The sequence below is a fragment of the Lepus europaeus genome, chromosome 19, assembly GCF_033115175.1.
Source record: "Lepus europaeus isolate LE1 chromosome 19, mLepTim1.pri, whole genome shotgun sequence".
NCBI lineage: Eukaryota > Metazoa > Chordata > Mammalia > Lagomorpha > Leporidae > Lepus > Lepus europaeus.
In genome coordinates, this window is record NC_084845.1 from 72,201,231 (window position 1) to 72,221,231 (window position 20,001).

The following is a 20,001-nucleotide window of genomic DNA, read 5'->3' on the forward strand; positions in this document are numbered from 1 at the left end:
GGCGTGTGCGGCTCTCCCTTAGTGCGTCATGTTTTACCGTGATCTGTGAGGGACTGTTGAAATTATAGATTATAGGTAACTTACTAAACCCGGACCCGTGGCCGCGCTGAACCCGAAGGCCCGTGCCGATTTATTGCACATCCTGTTCTGTGCCGCGAGAAATGCAGTAGGCTGCCTCACCGGCTGGTATGGCCCCCAGCACGCCAGGGTGACCTCGGCTTGCCGGGCCGGCAGTGGTGACAGGAAGGGTCCAGGCCTGCCCCCCGCGGTGCTGACCCCTGTCCTGGCTGTGGCACTAACCCACGAGGGGGCCGGAGACAGCTGGGCAGGGATGCCCTGAGGACAGAATTTAAACAAGTGACAGTAGAGAGATGGAACAAATTAAACCGGACCGTTGGTCTAAAAATAAAATGTATTCATTTGAAAGGCAGAGCCGGAGATGTCTTCCATCTTGGCCGGAATGGCTGGGCCCAGCTGAAGCCAGGAGCTGGGAGCGATAACTTGGGCATCCTCGGTTGTTTCCCCAGGAGCGTTAGGGAGCTGGCTCGGCACCCATATGGCATGCTGGCACTGCAGGCGGCCACTTAACCTGGCGCGCTGCCTTGGTACCTGGTGGGGTTCGTCAGGGAGTTGGGGCCAGGAGCACAGAAGCGGTCTGAGCTGCAGCCTTGGAGAACCGCCCCTGGCGTCCTGCGAGGGCCTGGGCGGTGCAGGGCAGTCAGCTCCAGCCTTTGACTGGCTCAGCAGCTGTTGCTTTGCTACTTCACAACTTTGAAATAATGGTCAGATATTAAGTCACATTTCAGGGCATTGTAAGCAAATTTGTATTTGAGCTTTAAATTTTTTATTGAAACTTTTACTGTTTTTTAATTGAGAGATATAGATCTCTAATCTGCTGGTTCACTCTCCAAATGCCTGCAACAGCTGGTCCCAGGCCAGGCCAAAGCTGAGAGCGAGGAACTGCACACTGGTCTCTCCCACAGGTGTCAGGAGAGCAAGGTCTTGAGCCATCTTCTGCTGTCTCCGCGGGTGCACGGTAGCAGGAAGCTGGAGTCGGGAGGGGCTCTTGGCTTGAACCCAGACACTGCAGCAGGGGCTGCGGGTCCCCAGTGCTGTCTCCGCTGCTGTGCCCAGTGCCTGCGGTCTGCATTGTTTGAATACTGTGGTGCCAATGGGGCCCCGAGTATGGTGGTGCCAGTGTGACCCCGAATGCGGTGGTGCCAGTGTGACCCCGAGTATGGTGGTGCCAGTGTGACCCCGAGTACGGTAGTGCCAGTGTGACCCCCGAGTACTGTGGTGCCAGTGTGACCACAAGTACGGTGGTGCCAGTGTGACCACGAGTACGGTGGTGCCAGTGTGACCCCGAGTGCGGTGGTGCCAGTGTGACCCCGAGTGCGGTGGTGCCAGTGTGACCCCGAGTGCGGTGGTGCCAGTGTGACCCCGAATGCGGTGGTGCCAGTGTGACCCCGAGTGCGGTGGTGCCAGTGTGACCCCGAGTACTGTGGTGCCAGTGTGACCCCGAGTGCTGTGGTGCCAGTGTGACCCAGAGTACTGTGGTGCCAGTGTGACCCCGAGTGCTGTGGTGCCAGTGTGACCCCGAGTGCTGTGGTGCCAGTGTGACCCCGAGTGCTGTGGTGCCAGTGTGACCCCGAGTACGGTGGTGCCTGTGTGACCCCGAGTACTGTGGTGCCAGTGTGACCCCAAGTACGGTAGTGCCAGTGTGACTCCGAGTATGGTGGTGCCAGTGTGACCCCAAGTGCTGTGGTGCCAGTGTGACCCCGAGTGCTGTGGTACCAGTGAGACCCCAAGTGCGGTGGTGCCAGTGTGACCCCGAGTGCTGTGGTGCCAGTGTGACCCCGAGTACGGTGGTGCTTGTGTGAACCCCAAGTACTGTGGTGCCAGTGTGACCCCCGAGTACGGTAGTGCCAGTGTGACCCCGAGTACGGTGGTGCCAGTGTGACCCCAAGTGCGGTGGTGCCAGTGTGGCCCCGAGTGCTGTGGTGCCAGTGTGACCCCGAGTGCTGTGGTACCAGTGAGACCCCGAGTGCTGTGGACCCGTGAGACCCCAAGTGCGGTGGTGCCAGTGTGACCCCAAATACGGTGGTGCCAGTGTGACCCCAAGTGCGGTGGTGCCAGTGTGACCCCAAATACGGTGGTGCCAGTGTGACCCCAAGTGCTGTGGTGCCAGTGTGACCCCGAGTGCGGTGGTGCCAGTGTGACCCCGAGTGCGGTGGTGCCAGTGTGACCCCGAGTATGGTGGTGCCTGTGTGACCCCCAAGTGCTGTGGTGCCAGTGTGACCCCGAGTACGGTGGTGCCAGTGTGACCCCGAGTACTGTGGTGCCAGTGTGACCCCGAGTACGGTGGTGCCAGTGTGACCCCGAGTGCTGTGGTGCCAGTGTGACCCCAAATATGGTGGTGCCAGTGTGACCTCGAGTACAGTGGTGCCTGTGTGACCCCGAGTGCTGTAGTACCAGTGTGACCCCGAGTACGGTGGTGCCAGTGTGACCCTGAGTACGGTGGTGCCAGTGTGACCCTGAGTACGGTGGTGCCAGTGTGACCCCGAGTACTGTGGTGCCAGTGTGACCCCGAGTGCTGTGGTGCCAGTGTGACCCCGAGTGTGGTGGTGCCAGTGTGACCCTGAGTACGGTGGTGCCAGTGTGACCCCGAGTACTGTGGTGCCAGTGTGACCCCAAGTGCTGTGGTGCCAGTGTGACCCCGAGTACGGTGGTGCCAGTGTGACCCCGAGTACTGTGGTGCCAGTGTGACCCCGAGTATGGTGGTGCCTGTGTGACCCCCAAGTGCTGTGGTGCCAGTGTGACCCCGAGTACGGTGGTGCCAGTGTGACCCCGAGTACTGTGGTGCCAGTGTGACCCCGAGTACAGTGTGCCTGTGTGACCCCGAGTGCTGTAGTACCAGTGTGACCCCGAGTACGGTGGTACCAGTGTGACCCTGAGTGCTGTTTGTTTCCAGATACTTCAGTGTCAGCAGCTAACGTCTGCCTTTGAGGGGACGACTGGATTGATACTGAAACAGCATCTGCTTCCAGATCCAGTCAGACTCTGGCGACTTTTAGGTGTGTATCAGCTAAAGACAAGTGACAAGGCAGCGCCTGTTGCTTGTGACTGTGTTAGGATAATATTAGTGTTTCTTTCAAGTTTTACTTACTTCAAAAAATGAAAGAGGCAGACACAGAGAAAGATCCTCCATACGCTGGTTCACTCCTGACATGTCCATCACGTCCATAATGGCTGGGCCTGGACCAGGCTGAGGCCAGGAGCCTGGAGCTCCATCCTGGTCTCCCACGTGCTGAGAGGAACCCAAGCCCTGAGGCGTCATCCGCTGCCTTCTCGGGCACATCAGTGGGAAGCTGGATCAGAAGCAGAACAGCCAGATTTTTTTTTTAAGGATTTATTGATTTACTTGAAAGGCAGAGATACAGAGAGAGAGGAGAAACAAATCTTCCATCTTCTGGTTCACCTCCCAGATGGCCCCAACAACCAGGGCTGGACCAGACCAAAGCCAGGAACTTCTTTTGGGTCTCCTACGTGGGCGCAGGGACCGAAGCACTAGGGCTATCCTCCACTGCTTTCCCAGTCTTTTTAACAGGGAGCTGGATCATAAGTGGAGCAGTGGGTACTTGATCCAGCCACCATATGGGATGCCAGCTCTGCAGGCGGTGGCTCTAACACTGCAGTGCCCCGGCGCCGGCCCCAGGGCAGCTGGGGTTTGAGTCAGCACTCCTGTGTGGGATGTGGGCATCTCACGTGGCAGCTAAACCCGCAGTGCCACGGCGCTGCATCTCACGTGGCAGCTAAACCCGCAGTGCCACGGCGCTGCATCTCACGTGGCAGCTAAACCCGCAGTGCCACGGCACCGATTCTGCTTTCACGCTGCTGAAGAAGCCTAAAAAACCTCCAAGAGGACCTTTGCTTCCTGCTCATTGTGCGCCCTCTCGGTCCTCGGTCCTTGGACAGTCTGAGTGAGGTTTACTACGTGGGAGTGAAGCCGCCCCTGCCCCCCTGCCTGTCACGTGGACCTCAGCTGCAGTTCTCTGCCCCCACTTGATGGCTGCAAGTCTTCTTACTAGAGATTGAATCGCTGAACTAAGGGAGCAGCACGTGGTCAGGGCGGCTGCAAAGCTCCAGGCTCCAGGATTCAGCACTCACAGGCCGCCCTCCTGCTGCTGCCCTGACCCTAGGCCGTTCTGACCAAGCAGCAATAACCAGTCCACCTGTAGACCTCAGACGCCTGGAGCCCACTTTGCCATCACTGTGTCTTCTTGCCAGCCTACAGTTGACCAACACAGCACGTCCACGGCACTGGATCAACCAGAGAGCCACACAGAGCTGGCCGTGTGCTGCTCAACCCCGCTTTGTAAGACACACCACCCCCCAGGAATTGAGCTGTAGCTGTGGCACTCTTTGCTCTGCACTGAAAAAGAAATCCACGCTTTCTTCCAGCTGCTGCTGTTGGGCACTGGCTTGCTGTGCCTCGGCGGTGTACGCTGGGTCGCAGGTTTCTACAGCAGGAGTTTCTCTTAGCTCTTTTTACTTATTTTGTTTTGAGTTCTGATTTGTGGCAATCGTTGGGCAATCTGGAAAAGGTTCTTATTGAGTCATTTCCAAAACTCTACTAAGGATCTACAGAGTGGCTCCAAATGTTTTATGTCAGAAGGTAACTAGAAACACCCACAATAATTTGCTGTTAAATCGGACTGTACCTTTAATGAACCTTGTGGCGTGCTGTGGTCTCTAGACCTTAGATTAAAGATTCCTAAGGAGAAAAGGTAAAATCATGCCTCCTGCTCACATCACACAGCTGGTGCTGCTGCCCTCTGCCAGGGTCTCTGAACTGCAGTTGTGGCCTGGACGCAGCTTGGTCCGGTCAGCTTCAGGTGGCAATCAGGACTGCTGTCCTGTGCGTTCCGTTGATGGTTTCGTGAAGAAAGTGAGGGTCAGGTCATGGATGTGGGACTTTGCCCCTTCCTTCCTCCCTCCCTCCCTCCCTCCCTTCCATTTTCATCTACTTGAAAGCCAGAGCAACAGAGAGAGAGAGATAGAAAGAAACACATAAATTTTATATCTGCTGGTTCATTTACCAATTGCCTGTACCAGCCAGGACTAGGCCAGGCTACAGCCAGGAGCCTGGACTCATTCCAAGTCTCCCACAGAGTGGCAGGGGCCAGAGCACTTCACACATCACCTGCTGCCTCCTAGGGTCCATAGAGGAGGCTGAATTGGAAGTGGAGCAGATGGAACTCGAACCAGGCACTCTGATGAGGGATGTGGGGGTCCCAAGCAACAACTTCACTTGCTGTGCCATGACGCCTATCCCGCCTCCCCCCACTTCTATTCTTTTTTTTTTTTCTTTAAAGATTTATTTATGTATTTGAAAGAGTTATAGAGAGGCAGAGGCAGAGAGAGAGAAAAGTCTTCCATCTGCTGGTTTACTCCCCAAATGGCCGCAACAGCTGGAGCTGGGCTGATCTGAAGCCAGGAGCAAGGAGCCTCTTCCAAGTCTCCCACGTGGGTGCAGGGGCCCAAGGACTTGGGCCATCTTCTGCTGCTTTCCCAGGCCACAGCAGAGAGCTGGATCAGAAGTGGAGCAGCTGGGACTCGAACCGGCACCCATATGGGGTGCTGGCACTACAAGCGGCAGCTTTACCTGCTATGCCACAGTGCTGTCCCCTCCCCCATTGCTAAACCCTGGCCTGTCCAGACATGAACTAACATGGCGCCTCTCTGCAGAGGGTGTCCTGCTGGCCCGTCTCCAGGCAGTGAGGACTGGGCTGCTGCTGCTACATCATGAGTACGGGCCACTTCTGCCTGGTGTTTAATTGACTTTATAAATTGAAGGAGTTGTTCCCCCAACTCAGGCCATTTTCTCAAACTTACGTACATAATCAATTTTTATTCCTTCACATTAGCTGTTCAAATACCAAAGTTATTTAGCCTTATTTTTGTTCTGCAATTAGCAAACATTGTGCTATATTAAGAATGATAGGGGCCGGTGCCATGGCTCACTTGGCTAATCCTCTACCTGCAGCACCAGCATCCCATATGAGTGCCGGTTCTAGTCCTGGTTGCTCCTCTTCCTGTCCAGCTCTCTGCTGTGGCCCAGGAAGGCAGTGGAAGATGGCCCAAGTGCTTGGGCCCCTGCACCCGCATGGGAGACCAGGAGGAGGCACCTGGCTCCTGGCTTTGGATCGGCACAGCTCCAGCCGTGATGGCCATTTGGGGAGTGAACCAACAGAGAGAGAACCTTTCTCTCTGTATCCTTCTCACTGTCTGTAACTCTATCTCTTAAATAAATTTTTAAAAAAAGTGATAGAAGGATATGCATCTTTATCTCAAGCTTGTGAATCTTATGGCCAGTGCTTCAGATATTGTCCGTTGTGATTTGGTTGAGAATTCACGGTTTGTCTAGGCCAGCCCTGTTGTTGCAGACTCTGGTGGTTAACGTCTTTCTGTGTTGCTTGCAGGTGGTGTTTGCTTTTTTAACAGCTCAGGGAGGAAGCAGAAGAACAAGGACAGTGACAGATCCAAGGGGAAGACCCCTGAGGATGAAGGTATGTGCATCTGCTGTGCTTTCTGTTTTTTAATTTTTATTTATGTGAAAGAATGATCCATCTGCTGTTTCACTGCCAATGCCTCTAACAACCAAGGCTGGGCCAGGCCGCGGCCAGGACCTGGGTGCTCACACTGGGTCTTCTGTGTTTCCAGGGTGCAGATTAGCAGGAAGCTGGTTTGGAAGTGGAGGTGCCAGGACTCAAACTGGCATCTGATGCAGGATGTGTGTACCCTAAGTGGTGAAGAACACCCACCCCGAGAGCCAGGCTCTTTTCTAGGATTCATTTATTTATTTCCTCAAAAGGCAGAGCAACAAAAAGTGAATTAAGAGCTCCCATCTGCTGGTTCACTCCCCAAATGACCACAACAGCCAGGAACTCTATCTGGGTCCCCAACATGGGTGGCAGGGGCCTAAGAACTTGAGCAGTTAGCCACTGCCTTCCTAGGAGTATTAGGAATCCGGGTCAGAAATAGAGCAGCCAGGACTCAAACCAGCACTCCAATAAGGGAACCCCACAGTGGTTTAACCCGGGGCAGCAAAATGCTAGCCCCTCTCCTCTTTTTTTTTTTTTCTTTTGTAATTTCATTTGCTTGAAAGGCAGAGAAAAATAGAGATCTTCCATCTGTCAGTTCATTCTCCCAAATGCCTGTGAGAGCTTGGGCTGGGCCATGCCAAGGCCAGAAGCCAAAAGCTCCGTCTGGGTGTCTCACAGGGATGTACTAGACCCGAGTACTAGAGTCACCATCTGTGGCCTCCCAGGGTGTGCAGTAGCAGGAAGCTGGAGTCAGGAGCAGAGCTGGGAATCCTAACCAGGCCCTGTGATGTGGTCGTCCCAAGCAGTGTCTTTTTTTCTTTTTTTTAAATATTTATTTGCTTTATTTGAAAGGCATAGTTACAGAGAGAGGGAGGGAGAGAGAGAGGGATCTTCCATCTGCTTGTTCACTCCCCACATGGCCGCAACAGTTGGAGCTAGGCTAGACTGAAGCCAGGAGCCAGGAGCTTCATCCAGGTTTCCCATATGGGTGGCAGGGGCCCAAACATTTGGCATCTTCCACTGCTTTTCTCTGGCCATTAGCAGGGAGCTAGATTGGAAGTGGAGCGGCCAACACTGGTGCCCGTTTGGGATTGCAGCGTCCCAAGCAGAGGCTTCACTCACTGTGCCACAGTGGTGGCCTCTAAATTAGCTTCTTATTTCATATACCACAGTGAATTCTAAATGGGTTACATCGTTAAACTCAAAAAGCACATCTTGAGTTGGAAAACATATAGGGAAATATTTCATGTGTTACATGGCAAAGGCTTTGTAGTTAAAAAAAAAAAAAAAGAGTTCCTGCTGTGGGAAGGGTGGGTCGGCTCAGGCATTCTGCACTGTCTAGGTGGGGTGTGTGTTGTGCAGATACGTGTGTGTTCCCTTCTCTGATGCTTGGGAGGAAAAGCCGTGGCAGCTGTCTTGCTGTCACTGTTGGCCTGTTTCAGTGCCCGATGCAGGTTACTGTTCCAGCAAGCATTGTGGCCGCCTGGTGACGGCAGAGCGGAACTTCCGCTGGCTCCTCCTGTGCATCCCGCAGCTGTGTGTGTCTGGTGAGGCGCAGGTGGCTGGGTGTGGGGCTGTTCTTGGCTTCATCTGCTTGTCCATTTGGGACTGAGTTGTGGCTGCCTCAGGAAAACAGGATAAAGATCACAATGTCTGTGAAATTTGCATCAGAGGATAGTTATATGTGTGAGACCCTCCCCTGGGTTCCCCGGGCCTGTTGTGGTTGTGGAGAGAGCTGTTTGCTTGTGAAATCTCGGGACTAGGGGCACAGCCCAGTGGCTGGTCCTCAGCCTGCCTTCTCAGCCTCCTTCGCGCCATCGTCCATCATGCTGGGGATGTGAGAGCACTTCTGTCTCTCCTGGAGCATCAGCTGCTCTGAGTGGTTGCAGATCCAGGTCCACAAAGAGCAACTGCTTGGGTTACCACTTGCTGATGAAAAGCAACAAACTATGTTTTGTTTTGTTTTTTCCAAGAGGCAGACAGCATCAGAAAAATGAGCTTCCATCCACTGATTGCTCCCCTGATGCCTGCAATGGCCAGGACTGGGCCAGGCTGATACTAGGAACTAGGAACTCAGTCCAGGTCTTCCATGTGGGTAGCAGAAACCCAAGTACTTGAGCCACTGCTGCTGCTTTATAGGGTGCACATTAGCAGGAAGCTGGAGTTGGGAGCTGGAGCCTGGGGTCTCCCTCAGGCACTCCAAGTAAGGGTGTGGTGCCAGCTGGTGTCTTAAATGCTGGATCAGATACCTGTCCCAGGAACAGACTGTTCAGTCTTCATTTATTGTCATTTGAAAAATATTTTTTTACCTTTGTATATCTGGAAGGCAGAAAGAGAAAAACCTTTTATCTGCTGGTTCACTCCCAAAATGCTGTGGCAGCTAGGACTGAGTCAGGCTGAAGCCAGGAGCCAGGAACTCCATCCAAGTCGCCCACACGGACAGCAGGGACCCAGGTACCTGAGCGGCACTGCTGCCTCCCCGGGTGTGCACAGGCGGTTTGATGGGAAGCGGAGGGAGGACTCAGACAGGGCCCGAGGACTGATTGACTGCTGCACCAGACGCTCACCCCAGGAGCAGACTGCTGACGCATGAATAGCTTGGATAAACGGAAAGAGGATCAGGCCTAGTGAAAAAACAGTTCTGATTGTTCCCCCAAGAAGAATGCTAGTGAGAAGACTTGCCTCTGGTCCTGTGGGCTGCTGTCCAGTGGCTGGAGTTGATGGCACAGGAGGCCCTCGGCTCCACGTGAGTCTGCATTGTGTCAAGCTGTGTGAATACATGGGGTGTGTGTGAGACATCCCCAACATGTTCTCCCAGGAGCAGCGAGCACGCGCAGGTTGAAGGAAGGTCAGACAGCTCCAGAGTGGTGTCCGGTGCTGGTTGATGCCTGGCCTTGGTTTGGAAAGAAACTGGGGGCTTTGTGGGAAGGGGGCAGAGGGTCTTCCTGTTGGTAGGAGTGCCGTTTGCCTGTCATCTTCCGTGTAGGATCTTGGGGTCGGTTTTGGTGTCCTCTCTTACTCCTCAGAGATCGTAGTTTTGTTAGCTAGTCCTGTGTGTGTCTTTCCTTACTGATTCTCTGTTATGTCCATGGCATTGGCTCTTACAATTTCATGCATGATGAGTCTTACTTCTCCTGAAAGCCAGCCCACTTTTTTAAAAGATTTGTTTATGTACTTGTTTGGAAGAATTAGAGAGAGAGAGATCTTCAGTCTTCTGGTTCACTCCCCACGTGGCCACAATGGCTGGGCTAAAGCCAGGAGCCAGGAACTTCATCTGGGTCTCCCAGGTGGGTGGCAAGGGCACAAACATTTGGGCTGTCTTCCGCTGCTTTTCCCAGGCTGTTAACAGGGAGCTGGATCAGAAGTGGAGTAGCCAGGACACGAACGGGTGCCCATATGGGATGCTGGCATTGCACATGGTGGCTTTACTTAGTATGCAACAGCGCCAGCCCCAGTGAGCATTTGAAGTTCTCTGTGCGGGTGCCCTGGGCCTGAGCCTCCTTGTGCCAGCCCTGACCATGGCCGCACTACAGCCGGTTGCTTCCCCGGTTCTCCGTCTTGGTCAGTTTCACAAGGGACTGCCCAGTCCCTCATTTGTCAAACTAATCCTAATCCTTCGCAAGGCCAGCTTAGGGTTGCACACAGACGGCTCAGACAGCTGGCTGCACATGGGCAGAGTGGGCTGGGCTGTCACGGTGAGGGTGGCCTCCAGCACGCCTTGTAAGGCAGTATTAATGTCTCCTGCACCTCTAGCATGTCCTCCTTGGCTAGGCGGGGGGGTGAAGCTGAATTTTAATATTATTTGGGGGCTGGCATTGTGGCATAGAGGGTAAAGCATCCCATACGGGTTTGAGTGTGAGTTTGAGTCCTGGCTGCTCCACTTCCTACCCGACTTCCTGCTAATGCCCCGGGAAAAGCAGCAGAAGATGGCCAGGTGTTTGGCCCCTGCCACCCATGTAGGGAACTGGAAGAAACTCCTGGTTCCTGGCTTTGGCCTGGCACAGCACTGGCCATTCCATCCATGAGAGGAGTAAAACAGTGGATGGAAGATCATTCTGTCTCTGTAACTTTGACTTTCAAAGTAAATACAGAAATACAGAAATCTTTCAGCTAGACAGAACTTGATGGGAAACCTGAGCTCTCAGCAAGTCATCCTAAGCAATCAGAAGAAACTAACAATTCCAGACTTGAGTGTGCCTGCCCTCCCCCGCAGTCTCTGCCAAGTGAGGCGTGGGACCCAGCATGGCAGCGAGAAGCCGCGTTGTGGGGCTCCATGGGTTGCACCTTGAAAAGGGTTGGATTTTCTGAAGAAAGCAGAGACCAAATCCTCCCTGTGCTTTCATTTGATTAGAAATTCTTGCTCAGAGTGTCAAAGCTTAGAGTGTGAGATGCTTTTTAATTTTTAAAATTTTATTTACTTTTGAGCAAGATCTCTTACATGCTAATTCACTCCCCAAATTCCTGCAATGGCTGGGTCTGGGCCAGGCTCAAGTCTGGAGTTGGGAATTCAAACCAGGTCTCCCTTGTCGGTGACTGAGACTAAGTACTTGAGCCATCACCTGCTGTCTCCCAGGGTGCTCATTAGCAGGATGCTGGATTAAAAGTAGAGCTAGGGGGACAGCACTGTGGCGCAGCAGGTTAACGCCCTGGCCTGAAGCGCCGGCATCCCATATGGGTGCCAGTTTGAGTCCCGGCTGCTCCTCTTCCAATCCAGCTCTCTGCTGTGGCCTGAGAAAGCAGCAGAAGATGGCCCAAGTCCTTGGGCCCCTGCACCCATGTGGGAGACCCGGAAGAAGCTCCTGGCTCCTGGCTTCGGATCAGTGTAGCTCCGGCCATTGCGGCTAACTGGGGAGTGAACCAGCGGATGGAAGACCTCTCTCCCTCCCTCCCTCTCTCCCTCCCTCCCTCTCTCTCTCTCTCTCTCTCTCTCTCTCTGCCTCTCCTCTCTGTGTAACTCTGACTTTCAAATAAATAAATCTTTTTTTTTTTTTTTTGGACAGGCAGAGTGGACAGACAGAGAGAAAGGTCTTCCTTTTGCCATTGGTTCACCCTCCAAGGGCCGCCGCGGCTGGTGCACTGCGCTGATCCAAAGGCAGGAGCCAGGTGCTTCTCCTGGTCTCCCATGGGGTGTAGGGCTCAAGCACTTGGGCCATCCTCCTCTGCACTCCCTGGCCACAGCAGAGAGCTGGCCTGAAAGAGGGGCAACCGGGACAGAATCCGGCGCCCCGACCTGGACTAGAACCTATTATGCCGGTGCCGCAGGCGGAGGATTAGCCTAGTGAACTGCGGCGCCGGCCTCAAATAAATAAATCTTTTAAAAAAAAAAAAAAAAAGCCGGCGCCACAGCTCACTAGGCTAATCCTCCGCCTGCGGCGCCGGCACACCAGGTTCTAGTCCCGGTCGGGGCGCTGGATTCTGTCCCAGTTGCTCCTCTTCCAGTCCAGCTCTCTGCTATGGCCCGGGAAGGCAGTGGAGGATGGCCCAGGTCCTTGGGCCCTGCACCTGCATAGATGACCAGGAGGAAGCACCTGGCTCCTGGCTTCAGATCGGCGCAGCACACTGGCCACAGCGCCCTGGCTGTGGCGGCCATTTGCGTGGAAAAAGGAAGACCTTTCTCTCTCTCTCTCTCTCTTTCTCACTAACTCTGCCTGTCCAAAAAAAAAATAGAGCTAGGACTTGAACCCAGGCATTCCAATAAGGGATGCAGGCATTCTAAGCCACATTTCAATCACTACACAAGACGTCAGTCTCCACAACTTAGTTATTTTTTTGTTTTGTTTTTAAGATTTATATATATATTTGAAGTAGAGCAGCCGGGTTTCAAACTGGCACCCATATAGGATGCTGGCACTGCAGGCTGTGGCTTTACCCCTTACGCCACAGCATTGGCCCCCACAACTTAAATGTTGCTCATTTAACAAATACTAAGTTCAGGATGCTGGTTGGGTAGGGAGGGAGACAGGCGTATAAGGGTTCAGTGGGGTTGGAAGGTTTTATTTGAGGCAAGTTGTGATAAAAGGTATTTGTTTTATGTTTAATAACTCATATTATGCTGCACACAACCTGTTGATAGTATATAGTATGTACTCAGGTCTGAAGGCTGTACTTGTAGCTTTGTCAGCGTATACTTGCCGGGAAAAGCGTGTAAAGTTGCAGTAGCATGGTGGTGCTAGGGAGGCTGCGCCATGTGGGGACCTGTTCTTCCGGTCTGAGCTGGTGGGACCTACTCCCGCTTCTGTCTGAAGTAACATCAGTGAACAGAGTGTTGGCCATCTCCACACATAAGTCGTGTTTGCTTTTTGCTACGTTGGCAAAAAGGCAGAATCTTGTAGGAAACTGGATGCTGCAACTTCTGAGTTGAGTTTTTCCCAAGGAAGGGATAGAGCCCAATATTGCAGCACAGTGGGTGGAGCCAGTGCTTGGGTTGCCCTCAGCCCATATGGAAGGGTCGGGGCTGGCACCCTGCCTGCACAGGAGGCAGGGGGTGATAGCTCAGTGATGCTAGGAGGCGTGGGTGGAGTCTAGGTTCTTGTCTTTGGCCTGGCCCAGCCCTGCACCAGTGGATGGAAGATCTCTCTCTTTGCCTTCCCAGTAACTAGAAATAAATGATTTTTTAAAAAAAAGGATATGTGGGTTACCTGCTGTGGCTCTGGAGTGTCCTCTGACTCCCCCTGCTGTGCTTGTGTCTTCTCCCTCTGCCCCTGGCTGGCCAGAGGAGAGGAGGCGGAAGGAGCGGGAGGACCAGATGTACCGGGAGCGGCTGCGCACGCTGTTTGTCATCGCCGTCATCATGAGCCTGCTGAATTCCTTCAGCACCAGCGGTGGCAACATCTCCTGGAGCGACTTTGTCAACGAGATGCTGGCCAAGGGCGAGGTGCAGCGGGTGCAGGTGGTGCCTGAGAGCGACGTGGTGGAAGTCTACCTGCACCCAGGAGCTGTGGTGTTCGGACGGCCGGTGAGTGAGGACGGGGCCTTCCCCTTCAGCCCACCCCACATGTGTGTGTCCTAAAATGAGCCGAGTGGGGCCAGATTTCTGTGTGGCAGCTCCACACAGCAGAACTGCAGGAAGACAGTGGGGGCTTGTTGTTGGGGACAGTGGTGTCAGTGGAGTTCTGCATGGTGCTGCTAAGGCCCACAGTGGCTGTGGGAGCTGTGTCCAGAGAGGAAGAACAGGAAGTCAAGAGCAGCTTGGTTCAAGTGGAAACTCTGGCCGTGGGGACTGAGGCGGGGAGGCTGCAGCGCTGTGGTCTTGCCGGCTGGGCTGGGCAGTCGGCAGGAGGGGCTCTGGCAGAGTCACGCAGGAACAGGGGAGTTCACCTGAGCAGCTGAGGAGCATCTCTGGGGGAGGGCAGGGCCTGCAGCAGAGAACGGAGACGGAATGGGTCCTCAGCAGCAGGGACTGCCTGCAGCGTGGACAGAGCTGCACCCTGAGGCTGGTGAGAGGAGTGAGCTGAGGACCAGGCCTTGGAGAGAGGAGAGCAGGGCCCTCTGCTCACGTGCCCCTGGGAGAAACCCCATGGGGTGTGCACTGTGATGAGGGACTGAGATGACACGGTAGAGATGCAGTGTCTGGGCCGAGGGGAGTGGCATCTGTGTCAGGCGGAGGGCTCTTCAGAGCTGACAGGGGCGCCCCGAGGTGACAGCCGTGAGCTGTCAGCCCCTCTGGCGCCAGAGGGAGCTGTGATGAGGCTGGGCCTTGGAAGGCTCCACAGTGAGAAGGAGCCCCCAACCCCATGCTTTCTCCCATCTGCTTGTCTTGTGTCTCTCCCAGTCGCTGCGACACCCCTCTTAGATTCACACAGTGGGCATTAATACCAGAAGGTGACCCCTCTCCATGGTTTTCGGTTACCTCCATGCTGGCCCTGAGAACTGCTTTTGCTAATAATGTAAATGCATTCATTTTCATTGCATTTTAAAGGCGGAGAGACAGAGATCTTGCATTCACTCATTCACTCCCCAAATGCCCAGAACAGCGGTGCCAAACAAGGAGCTCAGAACTCCATCCAGGTCTCCCATGTGGGTGCAGGGGCCCAAGGACTTGGGCCATCTTGTTCTGCTTTTCCAGGCCACAGCAGAGAGCTGGATCGGAAGAGGAGCAGCTGGGACTCCAACTGGCGCCCATATGGGATGCTGGCACTGCAGGCTGGGGCTTTAACCCGCTGAGCCTCAGCGCTGGCCCTTCTATCACATTTCTTTCATCTCCTTCTCCTCATTTGTTAAAAGTTTGGACAGTGTGGCACTAGGCCTTGTGAGGCCTTTCACATCCGCACGTGTGCGTTGCAGGCAGCCACCCCTGGCGCGCTGTTCCTGGAACCATGGTTTACTCCTTTGAGCAGAGTCTTCTCCTTCCCCGTGTGTCCTGCCCTGTCTCATGAGTGACTGTGAGCAGAGGCACTCGCTTTGGGCCAGCGCTGGCCTTCACTGGGAAATACCTGCGGCTGTGAGCCCAGTACGCCTCTTCAGGAAGCACATGCCCCCCACCCCAGGGCTGTCCTCAGAACTGGCGGCAGTGCAGTGCTGATGTAGGTGTTGGCTGGCAGCCAGGATCCACGGGGCTGCACGCCCTCACCCTGAGCCCAGACCCCCATCAGGGTGGCTGCCTGGTCAGGGTGGCCGAGGCCTCTGGTGTCAGCCTCGCTGTCCTGAGCATGTCCAGAGGCAGGGCCAGCACACATTATGTGTGCAGAGCTGTTGCTTGTGGACGTGGGGCCTTCCCAGCACGTCCGCACTTGGTCTTCCGTTTGGCTGCTTCCTCAGCCTGCCCCCGGGTGGCTCCTGGTTCCACCTCTTTGCTGAGGCACCCATCTTGTCTTGGGCTTCCTGAGGTTTTCTTGTCCCTCTTCAGCCTCCGTCCAGAACACAGGCATGCTCCGTAAGTGCAGAGGTGGCACAGCCCCACATAGACAGCCTGGCGGTGCCTGGTGTTTCTAGCCCAGCAGGTGATTCCACCCTTCAGTGTGGGAGCTCAGCCAGGAGGAGTGACCTGGTGAAGCAGCCTGCTCCAGAGGGAGGGCTCCGCTCTGTGTCTCGAGTTTGCAGAGCGTGTGGAGGAACCACAGGATCACTGCTGGCCTTTGACCCCGTCCTACACTGGCGCCACCACCAATGCCACAGAGAGCCCGGAAGCCGGGTTTTGCCCCCTCTGTGGCCTTGTGGCTGACCCTGGCTAAGCTCAAGTGTGAGCTAAACATGCAGATCTTAATTCGGGAACCAGCAGCAGGCAGGAGGGACTGAATTAAGGAGGCCGCCTGTGTATGTGGTGTGAGGAGGACCAAGGGTCAGGGAGGCCCCCTGTGTGTGTGGTGTGAGGAGGACCGAGGGTCAGGGAGGCCGCCTGTGTATGTGGTGTGAAGAGACCAAGGGTCAGGGAGGCCGCCTGTGTGTGTGGTGTGAGGAGGACCGAGGGTCAGGGAGGCCGCCTGTATGTGTGGTGTGAGGAGGACTGAGGGTCAGGGAGGCCGCCTGTGTGTGTGGTGTGAGGACTGAGGATCAAGGAGGCCACCTGTGTATGTGGTGTGAGGACCAAGGGTCAGGGAGGCCCCCTGTGTGTGTGGTGTGAGGAGGACCGAGGGTCAGGGAGGCTGCCTGTGTGTGTGGTGTGAGGAGGACCGAGGGTCAGGGAGGCCGCCTGTGTGTGTGGTGTGAGGGGGACCGAGGGTCAGGGAGGCCGCCTGTGTGTGTGGTGTAAGGAGAACAAGGGTCAGGGAGGCCGCCTGTGTGTGTGGTGTGAGGAGGACCGAGGGTTAGGGAGGCCGCCTGTGTGTGTGGTGTGAGGACCAAGGGTCAGGGAGGCCGCCTGTGTGTGTGGTGTGAGGACCAAGGGTCAGGGAGGCCGCCTGTGTGTGTGGTGTGAGGAGGACCAAAGGTCAGGGAGGCCGCGTGTGTGTGGTGTGAGGAGGACTGAGGGTCAGGGAGGCCGCCTGTGTGTATGGTGTGAGGACCGAGGGTCAGGGAGGCCGCCTGTGTGTGTGGTGTGAGGAGGACCAAGGGTCAGGGAGGCCGCCTGTGTGTGGTGTGAGGACTGAGGATCAAGGAGGCCGCCTGTGTGTGTGGTGTGAGGACCGAGGGTCAGGGAGGCTGCCTATGTGTGTGGTGTGAGGACCAAGGGTCAGGGAGGCCGCCTGTGTGTGTGGTGTGAGGACCAAGGGTCAGGGAGGCCGCCTGTGTGTGTGGTGTGAAGAGGACTGAGGGTCAGGGAGGCCGCCTGTGTATGTGGTGTGAGGAGGACCGAGGGTCAGGGAGGCCGCCTGTGTGTGGTGTGAGGAGGACTGAGGGTCAGGGAGGCCGCCTGTGTATGTGGTGTGAGGAGACCGAGGGTCAGGGAGGCTTCCTGTGCGTGTGGTGTGAGGAGGAGCGTGCTGGGAAGGGACTCAGTTAATTGAATCTGGTTCAGCCCCAAGGTCTCTGCTGCTGCATTCCTGGGACATCTCGTAGATTCACCTTCCCTGACACAGGGTGGTCGCCTCTGATCACGCACTGTGCTAACACCCCTGCGTTCTCAGATTATCTTATTAGTGGAGAACAAGTTACTCAGTAAATACATCTCGCAGTTTTGTTTCTGAATTTGTAGCCATCACTGCGAAGGCTGGTCTGACTGCTCCCTCCCCTTTGGCTTGCAGCGGCTGGCCTTGATGTACCGAATGCAGGTTGCAAACATTGACAAGTTCGAAGAGAAGCTCCGAGCGGCTGAGGATGAGCTGAACATCGAAGGCAAAGACAGGATCCCGGTCTCCTATAAGCGCACAGGGTTCTTTGGGAAGTATGTCAATCATTTATGTTGACTGTTGAACTAAACCCCGCTTGCCTTTGCAGCGTGAGAAGCACCTGTGAGCAGAAGGCTCAGGCGGGTTTTCCTGGCAGGGGGAGGGCTCAGCCCATGTAGGGTGAACCAGACCAGCCTGGCAGGTTTGGAAAAGCAAAGTCTGTTGGAGTTTGTTTTAGTTACTTTGTTGAGTTGTCTGTGGTGTTTCCTTTTTATTTCTTTATTTGAGTGGCAGATCACCTATCTGCTGGTTCACTGCCCAAGTGCCTGCAGCTGCTGGGAGTTAGGGGGTGGGTGAAGCCTGGAGCCAGGAACTCAGTCCAGGTCTACTGGGTGGGTGACAGAGACCCAGTTCCTTGAGCCATTGCTGCTGTCTCCCGCAAGCTGGAATTGGGAGGCAGAGGCGGGAGCCCCAGCAGTCCGATGTGGGTGTCCTAAGTAGCATCTTAGCTCATAGACCAAGCCAGGGGCGCATTCTGGGTGCTGTCTACAGGGAAGCACGTGGAGCAGGCAGTGGGAAACAGCAGCTCCTGTCCCATGCAGACAGCAGCAGTGGCCTGCAGGAGCTCTCCCAGGTAGAGCCCAGCAGCCTGGCAGTTTCCTTAGTGGAAGTCCGTGAGTCATCCTGTGTCCCTTAGCAGCCCTGCTGGGGCCAGCGGTGACGGAAGCAGCAAGTAAAGAGGCACCATTCCGCCACAGTGGTTGACGGCTGGGCAGAGAGCCCACTCTCCAGCGGAGCTTTGACTGACCCCGCCATGCCGCTCATGGCTGCAGACATGCGCTGACGCTGGGGCTTTCCTTTGCCCCGTGCCGCCCATGGCTGCAGGCATGCGCTGGCACTGGGGCTTTCCTTTGCCCCGTGGCTCGTTTGCCTCAACAGGTGAAAAGTGACTGCCGCTAGGCAGAAACCACTCGACCTGGGTGTTTGCTATTTCCTGATCAGTCCAACCTCTTAGGCACTGTCACAATCAAGAGTGGTGAGAATTGGACAAGAAAACCTATTTCTGTGACCACTTCGTTGTATGTGCAGGTCCCAATCATGGGGAGCCCCTTCCTGCTTAAGACGTGTTGTCAGTGGTCATCCTGGCCATGTGAGGTGGGTGTGTCAGAGTCCAGGCAACAGTAACTAACCCAATGACTGTCCCTCTTCTCAGTGCCCTCTATGCCCTGGGGATGACTGCGGTGGGCTTGGCCATCCTGTGGTACATGTTCCGTCTCGCTGGGATGACAGGAAGAGAAGGTGGATTCAGTGCTTTTGTAAGTTGTACAAATGAGCTCTCACTGAACTTGTGGTGTCTGGAGTGTCTGTGGTTGTGTGCTGACTATGCAGGAAGAATCTCTGTTGTGTGTGAGCAGCTGTAGAGTGTGTGTGGTCAGAATCCCTGTTGTGTGTGAACAGCTGACCGTGGGTGTGGTGAGGATCCCTGTTTGTGTGAACAGCTGACCGTGGGTGTGGTGAGAATCCCTGTATGAACAGCTGATGGTGTGGTGAGAATCCCTGTTTGTGTGAACAGCTGACAGTGGGTGTGGTGAGAATCCCTGTTTGTGTGAACAGCTGACAGTGGGTGTGGTGAGGATCCTGTTTGTGTGAACAGCTGACAGTGGGTGTGGTGAGGATCCTGTTTGTGTGAACAGCTGACAGTGGGTGTGGTGAGAATCCTGTTTGTGTGAACAGCTGACAGTGGGTGTGGTGAGGATCCTGTTTGTGTGAACAGCTGACCGTGGGTGTGGTGAGGATCCCTGTTTGTGTGAACAGCTGACAGTGGGTGTGGTGAGGATCTTTGTGAACAGCTGACAGTGGGTGTGCTGAGCCTCGCCTGTTGCAGGTGCACCTGGAAGGCAGTCTTTGGCAGCTCACGCCTCGCTTTCTGATTAGCTGGCAGACTGCGAGGTGCAGCCTGAACTGCTGATCTTTGTCCTTGACCTCTGATGTGGCTGAGTCTCATGAGTTTTTAGAGCAGTGTGTTGCGGTTTTTGTTGTTGTTGTTGTTTTTAGAATTATTTTATTTATTTGAAAGAGTTAAAGGGAGAGGTAGAGCCAGAGACGGAGGTCTTCCATTCTGCTGGTTCACTGCCCAAAAGACCGCAACCACCAAAGCTGAGCTGATCAGAAGCCAGGAGCTTCTTCCGGGTCTACCACGCGGGTTCAGGGACCCAAGGAGTTAAGCCATCATCCACTGCTTTCCCAGACCACAGCAGAGAGCTGGATCGGAAGGAGCAGCCAGGACTCAAACCAGCACCCATATAAGATGCTGGCATTTCAGGCTGGGGCTTTAACCTGCTATGCCACAATGCTAGCCTCTCTGCGGTTTTTACATCAGTCAGGATTGCTCTCCGTGGGGTTTTTATTTAAAATTTACTTATTTATTTTTTAAAAATTTTAGTTATTTCATTTGAAAGACAGAGTTACGGAGAGGCTGAGGCAGAGAGAGAGGCATCTTCCATCCGTTGATTCACTCCCCAGATGGCCACAACAGCTGGAGTTGCTCCGATCCAAAGCCAGGAGCCAGGAGCTTCTTCCAGGTCTCCCATGAGGCTGCTTTCCCAGGCCATAGCAGAGAGCTGGATCAGAAGTGAAGCAGCAGGAACTCGAACTGGTACCCATATGGGATGCCGATACTGGAAGTGGCAGCT

The 20,001-nt window shown here is 54.8% G+C and overlaps 1 protein-coding gene across 2 annotated transcripts in view; it reads left to right on the top strand.

Annotated features, from left to right (window-relative positions):
- The window catches only part of SPG7 (SPG7 matrix AAA peptidase subunit, paraplegin), a 40,433-nt gene that overhangs the window by 392 nt on the left and 20,040 nt on the right, over positions 1-20,001 (top strand). For both annotated transcript variants that reach the window (XM_062177201.1, XM_062177202.1), the window contains exons 2-6: positions 2,972-3,074; positions 6,483-6,569; positions 13,319-13,560; positions 17,225-17,364; positions 18,522-18,624. In XM_062177201.1, coding sequence (XP_062033185.1) covers positions 2,972-3,074; positions 6,483-6,569; positions 13,319-13,560; positions 17,225-17,364; positions 18,522-18,624 — 675 coding nt within the window. The remainder of the gene's footprint in view (positions 1-2,971; positions 3,075-6,482; positions 6,570-13,318; positions 13,561-17,224; positions 17,365-18,521; positions 18,625-20,001) is intronic.